This window comes from Theobroma cacao, chromosome 10 (genome assembly GCF_053813885.1).
Source record: "Theobroma cacao isolate CCN51 chromosome 10, ASM5381388v1, whole genome shotgun sequence".
In the NCBI taxonomy this organism is placed as follows: domain Eukaryota; kingdom Viridiplantae; phylum Streptophyta; class Magnoliopsida; order Malvales; family Malvaceae; genus Theobroma; species Theobroma cacao.
The window spans coordinates 3,675,816-3,692,970 of record NC_142648.1 but is presented as its reverse complement, the minus strand read 5'-3'; the positions used below and the strand labels follow the sequence as shown (position 1 = coordinate 3,692,970).

At 34.4% G+C, this 17,155-nt stretch overlaps 1 protein-coding gene across 1 annotated transcript; it reads left to right on the top strand.

Moving 5' to 3' along the window:
- Positions 1-938: 938 nt before the first annotated feature.
- Positions 939-2,147, top strand: LOC148760285 (uncharacterized). Its single transcript, XM_088802525.1, has 2 exons — positions 939-1,819; positions 1,961-2,147. The coding sequence occupies exons 1-2, from the start codon at positions 939-941 to the stop codon at positions 2,145-2,147; spliced, it is 1,068 nt and encodes a 355-aa protein (XP_088658651.1).
- Positions 2,148-17,155: the final 15,008 nt, after the last annotated feature.

The following is a 17,155-nucleotide window of genomic DNA, read 5'->3' as shown; positions in this document are numbered from 1 at the left end:
TTAGGGTTTTTTGGAACATTATGTCTTTTATTTTTTTTTATCTTTTCTACATCAAATTAAAGTTAAATATTATATAAAGGAAAATGTTGACATTTGTAGAAAGAAATCTATAAATATTGTATTTTTCTTTTTTTTGAAGTTGATAGAAAATTACTTTAAATGAAAAATATTTCTTAAAACAGTATTTTAATTAACTTTATGAGCAACCAAAATTTTTAATAAATTTAATGAAAGAAACAAAAAATGAAGCTGAATTAGTGTTCTCACTCTTAACAATTAGGCACACAAGCAAATTTAGGGGTGTAAATAACTTAAAAATAAACAACCATTCAAATCTTGGACCTTAACATTATTATTAATTTTATAATTACACCTATATTTACAACTTTTCATCATTTAGTCATATTTATGACATACACGTGATAAGTTTAATGATAGTTGCATGAATTACTTTACTTAAATAGTTGAATTTGCTCTTTCTCAAATCAAAATTATATTTGTGATATATATTATATTGTGTATATAAAAATAAGAAAAGAATTCCAATCTAGTTATGAATTTAGCTGTTTTCTTTTAAAAGAAGAAAGTTTATCTCAATACAAAAAATTGAAGTAATGTCTAAATTTTTATATTTATTATATCTGTTTTTGGTTAGTTTTTTTTTTTGCATAAGAAATTGAATTTGGCAATATTTCCTTCCGAATAATCTTGATGAATTTTGATTTTCCCTTTAAACTAAACGAAACTTACTTAAAATTCGATTGTTGCTTTAAAATTCTTAATAAAGAAACTCTCTTAAATCTATCATTTTTACAAAATTCAAAAAAAAAAAAAAAAACACCGTCAAAAGTTACAACTCATCAAGAAACCTTCTTCCAATGGCACCCTTTCCCTTCTATAAAAATCTTGAAATCGATTTTTGATAACAACCAAACACAATGCTAACTTCCTCTTCATCTACTCCTTGGAGGACTCAAACGATTTCCCAAGAACAAATCAATTTGTTCCACACCATCGATCGAAACATCTTTGCCAGGCTTGTTTTGAATCTCCGACGTGATCCAGGTGAATCCATGCAAGTGATGGCTCTTCTTCTTTGGGTCGAACATGGCGATACTCTTGCTAAAAACGTGGTTTATGACATTCAACCTTGGCCTGATAGTCTCATCAATGCATTGGCTGAAGAAGTTGTGCTATGCTTGAATTGTATAAAGAGTGATGAGTTCCCTTACAGTAATTCCGAAGACTCTAACTATCTCATTCCTCTGATTCGAAGATTAACAAAAAATGGGGTCTCTCTTCGTTTCTTTCATGATGATCGTCTCAATATTATCCCTAGGATCATTCAAAATTTTCAAGATGTTTGTCTTCGAGCCTTTGGAGATATATTGCAACAAGCATTGAGAATTAATTCAATGGATGCCCAACAGGGAGTTGAACAAAATTTGGAGCCATCAAGGTTTTATGGTCCATTGACTAGGCCCACTTTGCTTGTTTTCAACAACGATAATTTTGAGGTTGGAAACTTTGGTGATCAAAACATGGAAAATAAGCGAGTTTTGGGGTTCAATTGGAATTCCGACGATTTGAATTTTTTCCAAGGAGTTGATCAGTATAATATCAAGACTCAAAGACAGTCTTTGGACAAGGAAATGGAGGAACTGTTGAATAATATACACTCCATTTGCATTAAGAGCTTGGAGGAGAATAATAATAATAATAATAATCAGGAAGTGCCAGCAGAGGATAGAACTATTTTCTTAACATTCTCTAAAAGGTATTCCCTTTCAGAGAAAGACGTAACAGACTTCTTCGTTAGGTGCTTATCTTTTCCCTCAATTTTCAATCTTGATGTTTGCAAATTGATCTATTATATCTAAGTTCTAATATTCATCTTGACTCACGTTTTTTTTATGTGAACTATATTATGTATTCTTTTTGTTTGTGATCACCCATGTAGGAAATTCGGAGATAATTTCGTTGAAAGAGTTGAGATGCAAAAAGTCCTAAGGGGTAAAAAGCCACTATTTGCAAAGCTGGTTTTGCATTCTACTTCTGGCCTTGAAATAGTTTTGAATGGCCTGCCTAAAGCCAAGTACTTAAGCAAGGGAAAACACATTTGGGCTCGGAAGTTCGAGCGAAGATAATTCTTAATTCACCACTCTTGGGTGGAGTAAAGCGTGGTGAGGAGTTGCTAGTTGTTTATAATTAATCATGAGCCTAGTATGTATTTTGTGGTTATATTATGCATGATTAAGGCATGTTGTTTCTATATTGTTTGTGGTTTGCTATAGTTTGTTCGTGTTGAAGGTCATGTGGGGAATGTACTACTGTAGTATTGATATGTTGTGCCTATAGAGCTCTATATGCTGAGTTTGTAATGTTGGCACCATGAGTCTTCTAGCTTAGTGGGATGAATTTTCATCCTAAGGGTTACAGTGTTGTGATTACTTTTCTTGAGGTGTGCCAACACCTTGTTTGGTGTTTGTTCACCCAATATGCAATAATATGTCATGTTTTTTTTTTTTTTTAAATTCACATGCGTGTGGAAACACACACACACACACACATGAACACAAAATCTATAGTAAAAATAATTAAAAAAAAAAGAAATAAAAAGAAAAGTAAAATTGTCCATCTAAATTAATATCTTAATATAAATATAAATGGAAAATTTTTAAAGTGGTTATGAAAGATTGGAATTAATGGATTTTATTCATATGGTAAACTTGGAAATTACATCCAAATTTGTAACAAACTAAGAAATTTATAATACAAATTGGCAACAAGCATGGAAATTTGTTATACAAAATTCAAACAAGCACAATTATTCAAAAGAAGAGAAATATTTCCTTTTAGTGGACAAATTTAACAACAACCCAAATTATGATGAAAGGAATAAAGAGATGCCCAATTTTTTGTCAATCTTCGAATCAAAGGAATGAGATAGTTAGAGTTTTCGAAATAATTATAAAGGAACTCATCACTCTTTATACAAATCAAGCAGAGGATAACCTCCTTAGCCAATGCATTGATGAGAGTATCAGACCAGGGTTGAATGTTGTAAACCAAGTTTCCAGCGGGGTTATCACCATGTTCAACCCAAAGGAGTAAAGCCATCACGTGCATGGACTTGCTTGGATCATGTTGAAAGTTCAAAAAAAGCTTGGAAAAGATGGTTCGCTCGTGGTGTGGAATAGTTTTATTTTTTCTTGGGAGATCATTCAATTCTCCAAACAAAAAAAAGATGTCGCCATTGAGTTTGCAAGGAAATGGAAAAATTTGGGTTGTTATCAAAAGTTGGATTTAGGGTTTTCTAGAAAGGATTGTCATTGAAGTAGGTTTGATGATGAGTTATGAACTTTGAAAAGGCGCCATTTTGACGCTTGCAGAGAATGGAAGATTTGGAAGGGTTTCTTTGTAAAAGTTTTGAAGGCAATGCTTGCAATTTCCTTTAAACCAAATCAAACCTACCCAAAATTTTTGATTGTCGTCTTCTGTAAATAGTTAATTTTGGTTAATACTTATTCTCTAAAAAATTTTTTTTTCGTGTAACATTATATAAAAAATAATGAGAACAACTATTAAAAGTGAAGTACTACTTCACACAGAACAATTAGAATAAGCGGAGCATTACTCCATGTGGAACAATTAATACAAGTAGAATAACTACTTCGCATAGAATAACAATTTCACACAGATGATAGTGAAAGTAATCTGGAATAGGTGGCAAGGTTCATGGGTTACTTTCATATTGGGATGTTTCAGAAAGTTTGACTTGGTGGCTCAGATATGGAGGTAGTTAAGAGGTTTCTCTTAACCTTTTCTTGAAGTACAAGTGTTTCTTGCTTTTACCTTGTTTTCTTGTATTTGTTCATGTATAGCTTCTTGTCTTGTACCTATTCACATACAGCTCTTCTTTATTAGCTCCTATTCGAGAAAAAGTCTTATTAAATATAATTACTTCAACAGTCACATAATGAGTTTCTAATTGTTACTCGACATTAATTCTCAGTAAAGATTATCTAACATTAAAACTCTCCTTAATAATATCATTCATTATGTGTATTAAAGCCTTTTCTTGTAACTGTTACTTTTGGCACTATATATAAAGCCTTTACAATACAAAAAGGGGTCCTTTTTCATTTTTAGAACTACCTGACTCTCACTCAAAGTTTTTCTCTCTAGCCTATTCTCACGGAGAACACTATTCTTTTCTTATTCTCTTCCGCTTGTCACGACATTTAGTACTTCAAGAACTACTCCAATCTTCCTCTTTGTTACCTTTGGTACATCCCTTACTTGTTTGCAACGCTTCCCTTTCTTAGCATAAGAACCTCATTTACATTTTGCTGACTCCACTGGGGAAAGAGTGATTGCATTAAGTAAGACTTTTACTACTATAATTTTTTGTTACTGAAAAAGATGGAGAGTTCCACTGGCAACCAAGATGCACCTATTCCTTCTTACATTCAAGATTTGATGAGAATGATTTAAGCTTTTCAAGAGAGGATGCAAACATTGGACGACTATAATAGGCGAATGATGGACATATATCTTAACTCGCGTCCTCTACTGTCACCACTTTTCAAGCCCAACTTGTGCACCTTAATGAGAATGCACTTGATGGAGTGTTACGACTCGGAACTCCCATCAGGCCCGTGACAATCGTCGCGACGTCCCGATAGGCACTCATTACCTCGAATGCCGATCGAAACCCCGCAAGGCTTAGCATCAACTTTTGCATCTCCCCGGTGAGCGACAGTTATTAAATCTCGTATTTCAAGAAATCATAAGTTGTTTCCAAATCAAAATAATAAAATATTATTTTCTGGTTCACAGGGGCATTTTCGTTATTTTTCTTTGAAAATACCGAAACCCACCAAAAACATGGTGTAAAAGCTAAATATGTTCATACATACTTTAAATCAGATAACTGAAGTATAAACTTACTTTTACAGTAACACGTGGGCTCACTTCTAACCAAAATGCATCGGAAGCTGAAAACTTACAGCTTTTGCCGATTCAAGTCCAAATGAAGGTCCTTGTCAAAGTTAGCTAACTATAGAATTTTCTCAAGCCTGAAATGTGAGGAAAGGAAGGTGGTGAGATTATAAAATCTCATAGAGTAAACAGACACCATCTAAACTATCTAAAGGCGAGTAAATAGAGACGAATTAAAATATTCTTTTCCAATATATGTTTCATAACATGACCATTCAGTTTACTCAATTAATCAACATAGCTTATATATCTCATAAAACTTAGCTCCTGCCAAATCATTCCCGAGGATGACTTAGTCTAGGCATCTAACCGAGACCGTCAAGGTTGTTAAATGTCCCATAACCATAAACATGTTTTCGCATCTGACACATAGCCGTTCCTTGGCGTTGACTGAGTCTCACTCTCACGCGGTGGTCCACGTGAAGTGCACTCAAATCTTTACCTCAGGAGATACTTCATCCAATATCGCCCCTCGAAGGTAAGTATATAATTGGGTTACCGAGCCCCTCTTATAGGCAGTCCACGAAAACCCCCACCACTGCAGTGATTAAGGATTATTTTATCTACCACTTGATTTATAAAACCCTTATCTGCATTACATGGCAATTTATCGCAATTTAGCCTCTCAAGGCTGAATACATAGTATATATAATTTTGATATAAATACCGACTTTGCCATTCATGCCCACATATTGCTATAAGCCATATAATTTAAAACACAATTTATAACACAAGCAAACAGTCTCTAATTACTCTAATTTCAAAACTAGTATTCAATTTTTCAGAAAATTTATAAAATTATTTTATAAAATCACAATTTCTCATAAAACATAGCAATTTACCATTTAAACCCATTTTTCATAAAATCACACAATTGTATAAAACTACTCCAGATAATTAAGACGATAATAAGTTTACTCACAATTCTAGGAGTCGATGTACTCCTATTCTTAGTCTTCAAGCACAATCTTTGTACTTTTACCAGTGTAATTTACTCACCACCTATCCACAATGTACAATACATAATTCACCACATTAATGCTTGACCATTATAAATCAATTCAGGCTTGGTGTATATGCATGATATGATATGCAACTTATCTGACTACCGCTTAAATGCGGTGCTGACCTAATTCGACCTATTACCCGATTAAATGACAATTGTGTCCGATTTGGCTCTAAATTGCTCAATTTCATTTCTAATACCTCAATTCACCAAACATTATTCAAATAACACCAATTTCAGCATCAAAACCTTCCCATTTTTTCATGAAAAAATTCGGCCATTACAGTGCACTAACACCGTGATTTTTCCTACTTAATTTTCTCACCATTATTCATCATTTTCTAAGCCATTTCTCTTGAACTAATAACAATCCATCACCCACACACATCAAGAAAGATTCGGCCGTGAAGATTCATGGGGAAAATGGATTCCTTTCTTATTGTTTTATTTCTAAACATGCTTAACTAACTAAAAACACTAACATAACTTAGAATCAAATCAATCTAACATCATTCTCTCTCCATACCCATTCCAACCAGCCATGAATTCATCATGAAAGCATGTAATTTAACTATGAAAAATGAGGAGAAATGCATGGATAAGGTAAATCACTAGCAAAATCAAAGAAAATTTACCTTTGCTTGATCAAATCCTTGAATTCCAACACTTTCTCTTTGATTTTTTTCCACCTAGGGTTTGTTCTTCCTTGGTTTCTCTTCTCTTCTGGTTTGGCTGATCACTATGGGAGAAATGGGCTGATTTTTTGCCTTTTTATAAAGAAATAATAAAATAATAAAAGCATGACACATGGTATTTCTTTATTGGTTCAAATTTTAAATATTTGACTTTTAATTCTTTAATTCTCCACCACACATTTCTCATGTTTATCCATTTTCATGATGAATAAAATCCCTTGGTCTTGACAAGTGTCGGGGGTGAAAATTTACCGATTTGCCCCAGGAGTAACAAAATTACCATTTCGCCTATATACTTCAAATTATACCAGAATTAAAATTTTTCACTTCTAAACCTCAAATCATATTCCAATACTCAAATCATACTCCAATAAGTTAAATGGGGCCAAAAAAATCTTTTCTAAAATTCTCATTTTGTCCTTAGGTAGCAAATAACCATTTTACCCCTAGATAGTGAAAATTCTGGTTTGACTCTAAATTGATCGTCGAACTCTAAATCACCATTTTAAATCATTCCTGGACTGTGAAACTCTTAATTTCACCTTAAAATTCCTATTTGAACTAGTTCGAGGCTTAAATCGACTTACTTGTACTTCTAAGCACAATACCGACTTTTAAATATTCTTTCGAGGCTGTTCAAATATACAATCACTCTATCAGTCTCATGTGTAACATGGTAGATAATTTAGGGCTGGGCTTGACATGGAGTCACTCATCTAGTTACAAACACTGAGGGGAATGGAGGAAATGGAGACGGTGCAGCTGATGTAGTAGTTGCTGCAAACCCTAATCCTACCAACACCATTGCTGCAGTTACCTTAGCAATTACCTCTACGGCAGTAATCCCACTTACTCCTACTTAAGGATTTGTGACAATGGAAGAGCTCTAAAGGCTATTAGATTAGAAAAACAAGAGCTTGAATTTTTTTGAGTTTGATCTCAAGTTGCCTTACCTGGCTAGTGTAGCTACAAAACCATACCCTAAAAACTATACTAGCTCCAAGTTCAAACAATTTAATGGGAAGACTGGGGATGCTCGCGAACATGTCATGAAATTTGTGGAGACTGTTGGAGTTGCTAGATTGGATGATGACCTGAAGTTGAAAGAGTTCTCCAAGTCTCTCATTGAGAAGGCTTATACATGGTATGTTAACCTCACTCTTGGTTTTGTTCAATCTTGGAATCAGATGTGTAAGATGTTTGGAGAAAAGTTCTTCTCTACTCAAGAAAAGGTTAATCTCGTTGATCTTGAAAGGGAGTTTTAAAAGTCTAGGGAGGATCTAATAGAATATCTTCAACGCTTTAGAGAGAAGATGCTGGACATACAAGAATCTCATGATGAGAAAGAGATGGTAAAAGTGTGCATTCAGGGGATGTTTGATGAATACAGGCTACACTTGGAGAATCTATCTCTTCCAACCTTTACTACACTAGTAGAAGCTACACGAAAGACCAATAATATGGTTTTTAGACAAAAGGGACTCACTCGCTTTGGTAGAAGGAATACCCCAATGGAGAATGCCCTCCAAGGAGAAGGTAGAGAAAGAAGGGGTTCAGTCCGAGCAAATTTACGTCCAAGAAAAGATGTCCTAAGGAGAAGGTTAGATGAAGAGAATGACTCTTCTCCATCATTTTCAATACCTTTAGATAGAGTGAAAGTTTTTCTCCAAGAATGGGTTAGGGATGGACAGATAAACTTGCCTTACACTCCACGGCCACCAATAGCGGAGGAAAAGGCTAACCCAAGGTATTGTGATTATCATCGAGCAATTGGTTATCACTTTTTGAATGTAGAAACCTTCGAAAAATGTTCCATTGATGAGTGCAAGCATTAGAGCTATTGATTAGAAATAACAGAGTCTAAAATAACCCTCTTCCCGTTCATCCAAATCCTCGAGGGCAAGTAAGTGCAATAATTCATGCTCACCATGATGACCCTTCTTCTTTAAACACCCAATTCAATGATACGAGTGAAGTTACCGTGGTTACTTCTTCGATTGCTAATTCATTAATGAAGACACCTAGCTTCAGACATTTCTTTGACTAGCTTAGGCTTTCAGAAAAAACAAGGAAAAAAGCAACTATATCACTAGTTTATATAGCTAGAGAATAGTATGGAGAGTGTAACCTAATAAAACGACCTATGGGGAAGATGGTTGGTACGTATTAGAATGCTATTGTGTTTATAGAGGTAGACATGTGTACACCTTATCCTTATCATAATAGACCTCTATTTGTGGAAAGAATTATCAATGGATATCCTATTAGGAGAACATTCATTGATGATGGTTCCTCTGTGAATCTCATACCTCTATCCATTTTGAAAGTTGTAAACATAGATTTAAAGAGTTTACATCATCCTATGACTATCACTTCCTTTGATAACAAGAAGATTATGACTTTGGGGCAAGTGATAATGAACTTCAAGATGGGGCCGATTCAAGATCAGACATGTTTCCATGTTATTGATGCATATGTGGCTTATCATGCTCTAATTGGAAGAAAATTCCTGCACATGCACAATATCATTCATTCCTCACGCCATCAATGTATTAAGGGACATTGGAAAGGGAAGGAGATTTTCATTTCAGCCCCTAAAGCTCCATTTGAACGGCATGACATGAGTTATACAGAGGCTTTTTCTTTGAAGATCTAGCAGAAAATGGAGAACAGCTATTACTAGACCTATCGGTGTTCCACTTTCGCGATGGGAAGAGTATGTTAGGAATAAGGCAGAGAGTAGTGGCAAAAAGAAGAAACGAGGTTGGAAGAGAATAAAGGAAAACACTTCCATATATAAAGAAGTAAATGAAGAAAAGACGTCTAATGGGGTAACTTCCTATGCACTTGAAGATGGAAAAATTGTGTATTGCTTATGATGGGATGTGGGGTCTGGGGAAACATTTTCTCCTAATCCCAAACTTTGGAAGCCATCGAATACATCACCATCATGTTTTCAAGTAGAAACAGAAAAAGAAAAAGTACAAGAAGTATTACCCACAAAAGAACAACTCTTAAATCAACCCAAGCCTCAAGGTGATGAGTTGGAAGAAATAAATATGGCGAACGAAGGAGAGACAACTAAGCCACTCTTCATAAGCAAAAGTCTTTCTGGTGAGCAAAGGGTTGTGCTAATTGAGTTGTTGAGAAAATTCCAAGATGTGTTTGCTTGGACTTATGATCAGATGCTTGGATTGGATGAGAATCTCATTACTCATGAGTTACACATTTCTCCACAAAGTAAACCAGTGAAACAACATGCTCGTGTATTTCATCATGAGATAGAGAGCCAGATAAAGAAGGAGATTAACAAGCTCCTCAAGGTTCGATTCATCAAACCCATACATTATCCTACTTAGTTAGCAAATGTAGTTCTTGTGAAAAAAAGAATGGAACAATTTGGGTGTGTGTAGATTTCAGAGATTTGAACAAGCCATGCCCAAAAGATGATTTTTCTCTTTTTAATATTGATACTTTAATGGATGCTACAGTTGGTCATGATGATGTTTTCCTTCATGGATGGGTTTAGTGGATACAATCAAGTAAAGATGGCATGAGAAGATGCAGAGAAAATGACTTTCAGAACTCCATTTGGTAATTTTTACTACAGTGTAATACCATTTGGATTAAGGAATGCAGGTGCAACCTATCAACGTGCCATGACAACTATTTTCCATGATATGATGAATGACTGTCTGGAAGATTATGTGGATGATATAGTGGTGAAATCCAAGAAGGCTTTTAGTCCATTTGAAGACTTGAATAGAGTATTTGAATGGTGTAGAAAGTATAATCTCCACATGAATCCTTTAAAGTGTGCATTTGGAATAACAGCTGGGAAATTCTTAGGTTTTATGGTTCACAGAAAAGGTATAGATGTTGATCATGCAAAAATAAAGGCTATTCAATCCATGCCATCTTCGATGAATCAAAAACAACTCAAAAGCTTGTTAGGAAAAGTATCTTATATTAGGAGATTCATTCCAGCGTTCGGAGAAATCATTGTGCCTTTCCAAGTCTTGCTTAAGAAAAGTGTTTTATTCATATAGGGTAAACCACAACAACAAGCATTTGAGAAGATTAAGAAGATTCTTACTTCTCCTGCAACGATGATCATGCATATCAAAGGAGAGCCAATGATGTTGTATTTGACTTTTACTCCATATTCGATTGGTGCCTTACTTGTATAGGAAATGGATGGAGAAGAAAAACTTGTGTAGTACCTTAGTAGATGCTTACACGGAAGTGAGTTGAATTATCCACCTATGGAAAAATACTGTCTTGTTTTAGTGTATGCAACTCAAAAGCACTTTCGGATTTGTTAGCGTATTTTCCATCTCAGTTTGAAGAAGTTATTCTTGATGCCATTCCAACTGAATTTCATGAAAAAGTATGTGCAGTAAATATAAAAAGGGGAGTTGAGTTTATGCTTTGATGGTTCTTCAAACAGTTTTGGAGGAGGTGCCGAAATAGTTCTCATTCCATTGAGTAGAGAAGATAACTCCTTGATACAAAGTTCTGAAGTAACTGTCTCTCATTTGAGTAGAAGTCACATCTCTTTAGAGGAAAAAAGGTCTTCATATCTTCGAAGCATCAAGTGAATATGGGAACTCATTGATTTCAAGTTTAAAGTTAAACTTCTTAGAGTCAGGTAGAGAACCTATCTCTTTAGCTTTCAAGCTAGATTTCCCATGCACAAATAATCAAGCTGAGTATGAAGCACTAGTTTTAAGGTTGTATGCAAGAGTAACGATTGGAGTAAGCAATCTTTGTATTCAGAGAGATTCTAGTCTTATTGTAAAGTAGACTAATGGTGAATTTTCCTTGAAAGAGCATATGTTTGCTTCTTACATAACTCTCGTTCAGTCTTTATTAGAGAAATTTCAAGCGATGAGATGTGAACATACTTCGAGAACAGCAAACCATTATGCAAATGCACTTACTACATTGGCTTCTAAAATCCATATTTCGGAGAAAGAACGAAGTATTCTTATAGCTATACTCAATAGGACTATCCCATGTCCATCTAGTGAGCTATTACAGCCTCCAATTTATAAGGAAAAGGATTGGTGAAAACCTATCATAGAAGAGCTATTTAATCCCTGTTCTACTGCTATTTCGTGCTTGAAGCACTACATTTTGATCCATGGTACACTTTACCACAAAGGAAGCAATGGAGTTTAGCAAGATGTGTTTCTACGGAAGAGGTAAAAGAAAGATTGAGAATAGCCATGAACAATGGTGTGGGGAGGAAGGACCACGTTCACATCGCTTACTCCAAAGGGCAGGATATTTTTGGCCATCTATGTCCAAAGATGCTTTATAGCTTCAAAAGGCTTGCACTAGATGTTCTAAACCACCAGATGTACAAGAGTGCAATTTTGTAGGAAGTCCTAGTGATTGGCGTAGGCCTTATATTGATTTTTTTCAAAATGAAATTTTACCAGTTAACTTTCAAGATGCAAGACAACTCAAAAGAAGAGCTCAACGTTTCTTCCTTAGAGGAAATGACTTGTTCAGACTCTCATTGTAGGAACACCAATGAAATGTGTTTCCTCAACTGATGTCGATCCATTGTTAAAAGAAGTGCATGTAAGTAATAGCGGAGAACATGAAGGTAGAAGGAAGCTTTATCAGAAGCTTTTGGATTTTAGGTATTAATAGCTTACTATGGAAGTAGATGTAGTGAATTATGCGAGGAAGTGTTATCCGTGTCAGATTTATGGGAATGCTATACATGCTCCGATCGTACAACTTCATAGCATTATTACTCCATGGCCATTCCATACTTGGGCATTTGAATTGATTGGACCTATCAATCCTCATACAAAAAGATATACTTGAATATTAGCAGCAGTAGAGTACTTTACTAAATGGGTGGAAGCTATTTCTTTGAAGAATGCGACTGGTCCGATTGTGGCAAATTTCATCAAGGAAAAAATCATTTGCAGGTTCAGCATACCTAGACGTATTCTTTCAAATAATGGTACTCCATTCATTAATGCCAGTGTAAGAGAATTACTTACCCTTTACGATGTGGATCATGTGAAGTCTACTCCTTACTACTTGAAAAGAAATGGTCAAACTGAAGCTACTAACAAGACTTTACTTAAAGTGCTTAATAGAATGGTGCATGAAGAACCAAAGATGTGGCATGACGCACTTTCAGTAGCATTATGGGCATATAAGACTTCCAAGCGTGGACCTATAAAGGCAACTCCTTTTTCACTAGTATATGGAACAGAGGTAGTATTACCTGAAGAAATTCTAGTTTCGTCTGCAAGATTAGCCTTAGATGCTGAACTTGATAATGATAATTTACAAATGTTAAAATTGGAAGCGCTAGAGGAAAGAAGAGATAGAGCAAAGAAGAATTTACCAATCTATCAAATGAGGTCGAGTTGAGCTTATGACAAGTTAGTGAAGAGAAGGAATTTTGAAAAGGGTGATCTGGTACTACGCATAGCTCAACATATTAGAAGAAGAACCCCAACTTCTAAATTTAGCCCAAAATGGGAGGGACCATATATTGTTTATTAGGTGAATGAGAGTGGATATTACAAATTGATAAATCCGAAGAACAACTCCATCATTGGTCCAATCAATTTTCAATATATAAAGAAGTATCATGTATGAGATTCTAACTCCGCTCTTTGTTGTATGCAAAATACATGATTTACTTCTTTGTAATGAAAAACATTCCAATTGTAGCTTCATCGCTTTTATATTGGCTGTGTTTTACTATTTATACTTTAGTCGCTAGCTTCATTGCTTATATCTTGGCTGCAATTATATTATATTATTGATCGTAAGTTATATTGCTCAATCTTTGATCATAATTTATCATTAATGTTTCAGTCGCTAGCTTTATCGCTCATAATTTGGCTGTAATGATATTATGTTATTGGCCACAAACTTCATCGCTCATCTTTGGCCTTAGCTTAATACTCATAAATTGGCCGTAACTCTTACGCTTGCTTATTTAAAAGGATGAAATAATCTCCTTTATGTCAAGTTAGAGTTAATCTCCTTGATGAAAAGTTGAAAGTTACCTTTTGGCCACATACAATAATATGAAATGTGAATAAATACGCAACAAGCGTATAACATTATTATTATTGCAAAAGAAAAAGAACTATGATTTATTAATAGTGAAGTACTAGCTCAAATGAGTTTTTAAACAACAAAAATAGTAAAGGAAAAGCAAAAGACTAGCCAATTACATACTCTATAGAGAAGAGTTATTATTGGCAAATACATCTAATTGTTCTTGTACTTCAACTTCATGTTTTTTAATGAAGCTATCTTCGCTACAATGTCTTTTAACTCATTTGCCAAAGAAGACTTGTTGAGAAAAATCTTGGTTTTAAATCTATAATCACTGAGGCACTCAAGCTTGAATCCAAAGTTACAAACATCATCGAAATCCTGTAACATTTGTTGCAATTCCTCTGGTGAAGTACTCATTAATGGAGCATGGGAAGTGGCTAAAGCTCTACCCAACACTTCCATCATTAAGCAAATGATGTCTACGTTTTTTACAAAAGAGCTACTCCAAAACTCTCCCTCTATATTGAAAACATGCTCCAAGTATTCCACATACTCTAATGAAACTTGAAAACCATGGAAGTCAACTTTCTTATCACTTTGTTCAGCAGATGTTACTTGAGTGCCAGAAGCACTACTGGTATCTCTGTGTTTTAGCACTGGGAAGGAAGAAGCACGAGAATTAATTAGAATAGCTCTGGCATCATCAGTATCAACTCTAACATCATGAATAACCTCAACATTTGGAGTAGCCTTAGGAACAACTTTAACAGCATGAATAGCCTTAGTGTCAAGAACAATCTCATCTCGAATAGCATGGGGAGTAAAAACAATCTTAATTTCGTAAAAAAAAAAAAAGAATGGAACAAAATCAATTAGTGATATGTTTATACCTGGTTCATAGTGGAGCTCTGAACATGATTTGGAAATAGAATATCCAAATCAATGAAATCATCAAAAGGAGCTGGTTCACCCTTAACTTCAGTTTTATCAACATCAATTGATTCATCATCAAATTCATCACTACGTTTAGAGTCACATGATTCCTCTTCAATCTCTACTTCAAAAGTTTCTTCCTTTTCAACTGAATTAAGTTCTACTCTTGTAGTTGATTCTCCCTAAAAAAAACAAACAAACAAATAAAATGAGGAAATAAAAAAATATAGAAAAAAAAGATGAACTTACTTTTCGATAGGCATATTTATCTTTTGTTTGACAAGTAAGAGCATGAGGTGCAGTATCTTCTTCTTCAGTTATACATTTCTTCTTTTTAAGAGGAATCAAGCGCAATGATACATCATTGTTACTTACATGAAGAGTGTAGAGATGAGCTGTGGGATTAGTTAATAGCACAGTAAAAGATCTCCATTCTTCAAGACACTATCTCTAATAAACAAACCATCCAGAAGTATGGATATCAACTCTATCAAAAGCTGGGATAGTACAACTCTTAAGTTTATCTGAATGGAGTATAAGTTCTGTCATGAGAAATGAAGAAACACAAGAAGAAAAGCTAATAGACGAAGAAAAGTCAGGTGGAGCTGGTTGGTCAAATCCAAATTGACTTGCCACTCTATAAGGAGAATACACTTTGACAGAACGAATGCTTCTATCTCCACCAAGACTAAAAATCTCAATCATAGAAGGTAATAGGGAACTATAGACCCATATACAAAAGTTAATACCTCGTGAGCTCATTCTTCTAGACTGTAGAGGATGAAGGTCATAATAAATTGCAAGAACACCAAATCCATTTATAGGTTGCACATAAGGTCTGAGATTGAATTTTTTTGTAACATCCATCACTTCAAGAACATTACCCCTTGATAGTCGATCATGCCATGCCCAAGCTCTATAATTGTTCCTGGATAAAGGGTTATTCATAGAAAAAGATGCAAAAGGATATACATTAGGCACAGGAGAGCAAGTACCAAACCTTTCCCATAGGCACATCTGAATGAATGAAGCATCCACATAAGTCAAAACTTTATAACGCCTAGCTGACTCAATAGTTTTGAGTTGGTACAAGTCTAATCTTTTATATAGAGATCCTAAATACAACGGAACAAGAAGAAAATGTATTCCCTTAACAATTTTTATTGCTAAAGGAACAACTGTTGAAGAAATACCATTATCTGGACACCTTGGGAGTATGTGTCGTGCCAACCAAAAAATTATTAAAGCTACTAGCTCATGCTTATGGTCTAGGTATTCAGGAGAACCAATTTCAATTTCCTTAGCTTTGAACTTTTTATAAAAAACCCCTATCTAATTGGAGAATCGTGCAACCTTCAAAGTTTTACTTAGACTCTTAAGTAGATCAAAGAAAAAGTCTCAAATACATATCTCTTCTTCAAAAATCTTAATAGAGTGAAAATCATGCTTTCCTATACAAGGAAGTTCCAAGATAACACATATATCTTCCAGAGTGTAGGTAAATCCCCCTCATGCTGTAATCATTGTATGAGAAAAAGTACTTCACCTTGCAATAATAGCACGCCATACGTCCATCCTTTTTTCTCTACGAATATTGAGCTTAGAAGTGACATGTATAGCATCAAGTATTCTAGCAGAAGAGAGAAGTTTAACATAAGTTGGATTCTTCAACACCTTATTTACGCACTCATCCCAACCATGAACAAATTGAGAATTGAAGCCTAACTTAGTAGTAGAAAGGGGAAATTCACCACATTCAAACCTGAACTTCAGAATAAATAGTCCTGGAATACCATTTCTTTTATAAGGAGGTGCTTCTGAGTATAAACGATTCTAATGATATCCAACAGGCTTAGGGGGATGTTCGTCAACCTGTCTGGCATGAACTTTTTCCCAAAAACGATCTTCTCCTCGTTCTCCAATAATTTCATCTTCTCAGTTTTTAGGGACAAGAGGAACTTCACTAATCTTTCCTACTTTAATTTTCTTGAGAGCAATTAATTCAGAATCATTATTCTTCATTTTATGTACAATGGTCTTTTTCTTTGTTGCAGCCCTTCCAAGCTCGCCATAATGGATCTTCGAAAGGAAACGCGTCTTAGGCATAAGGGAAGATGGAAAAAGAACCTTACAAACATGATCATGGACAAAGAGATAAGTATACATACATAATAATTTTTTTTCTTTTTATTTACTTGTCTATTAAGCATAAAATAGCACAAAACAACAAAACTTATCAAAATTATAGATTTTAATATTATTATTTTTATTTTAATAATATATAATAAAAAGTTATATATATGCAATATAAAAATATATATAATAAGTAAAACTTATAAAAAATCTAAAATTTCAAATAAAAAATAACATAGTAATTAACAAATTATAATTACAAATAATAATAATAATATAACTGGCGGCATAAAGAAATAGCTCGCGGTACATGTCGCGAGCTATAATAGAAATA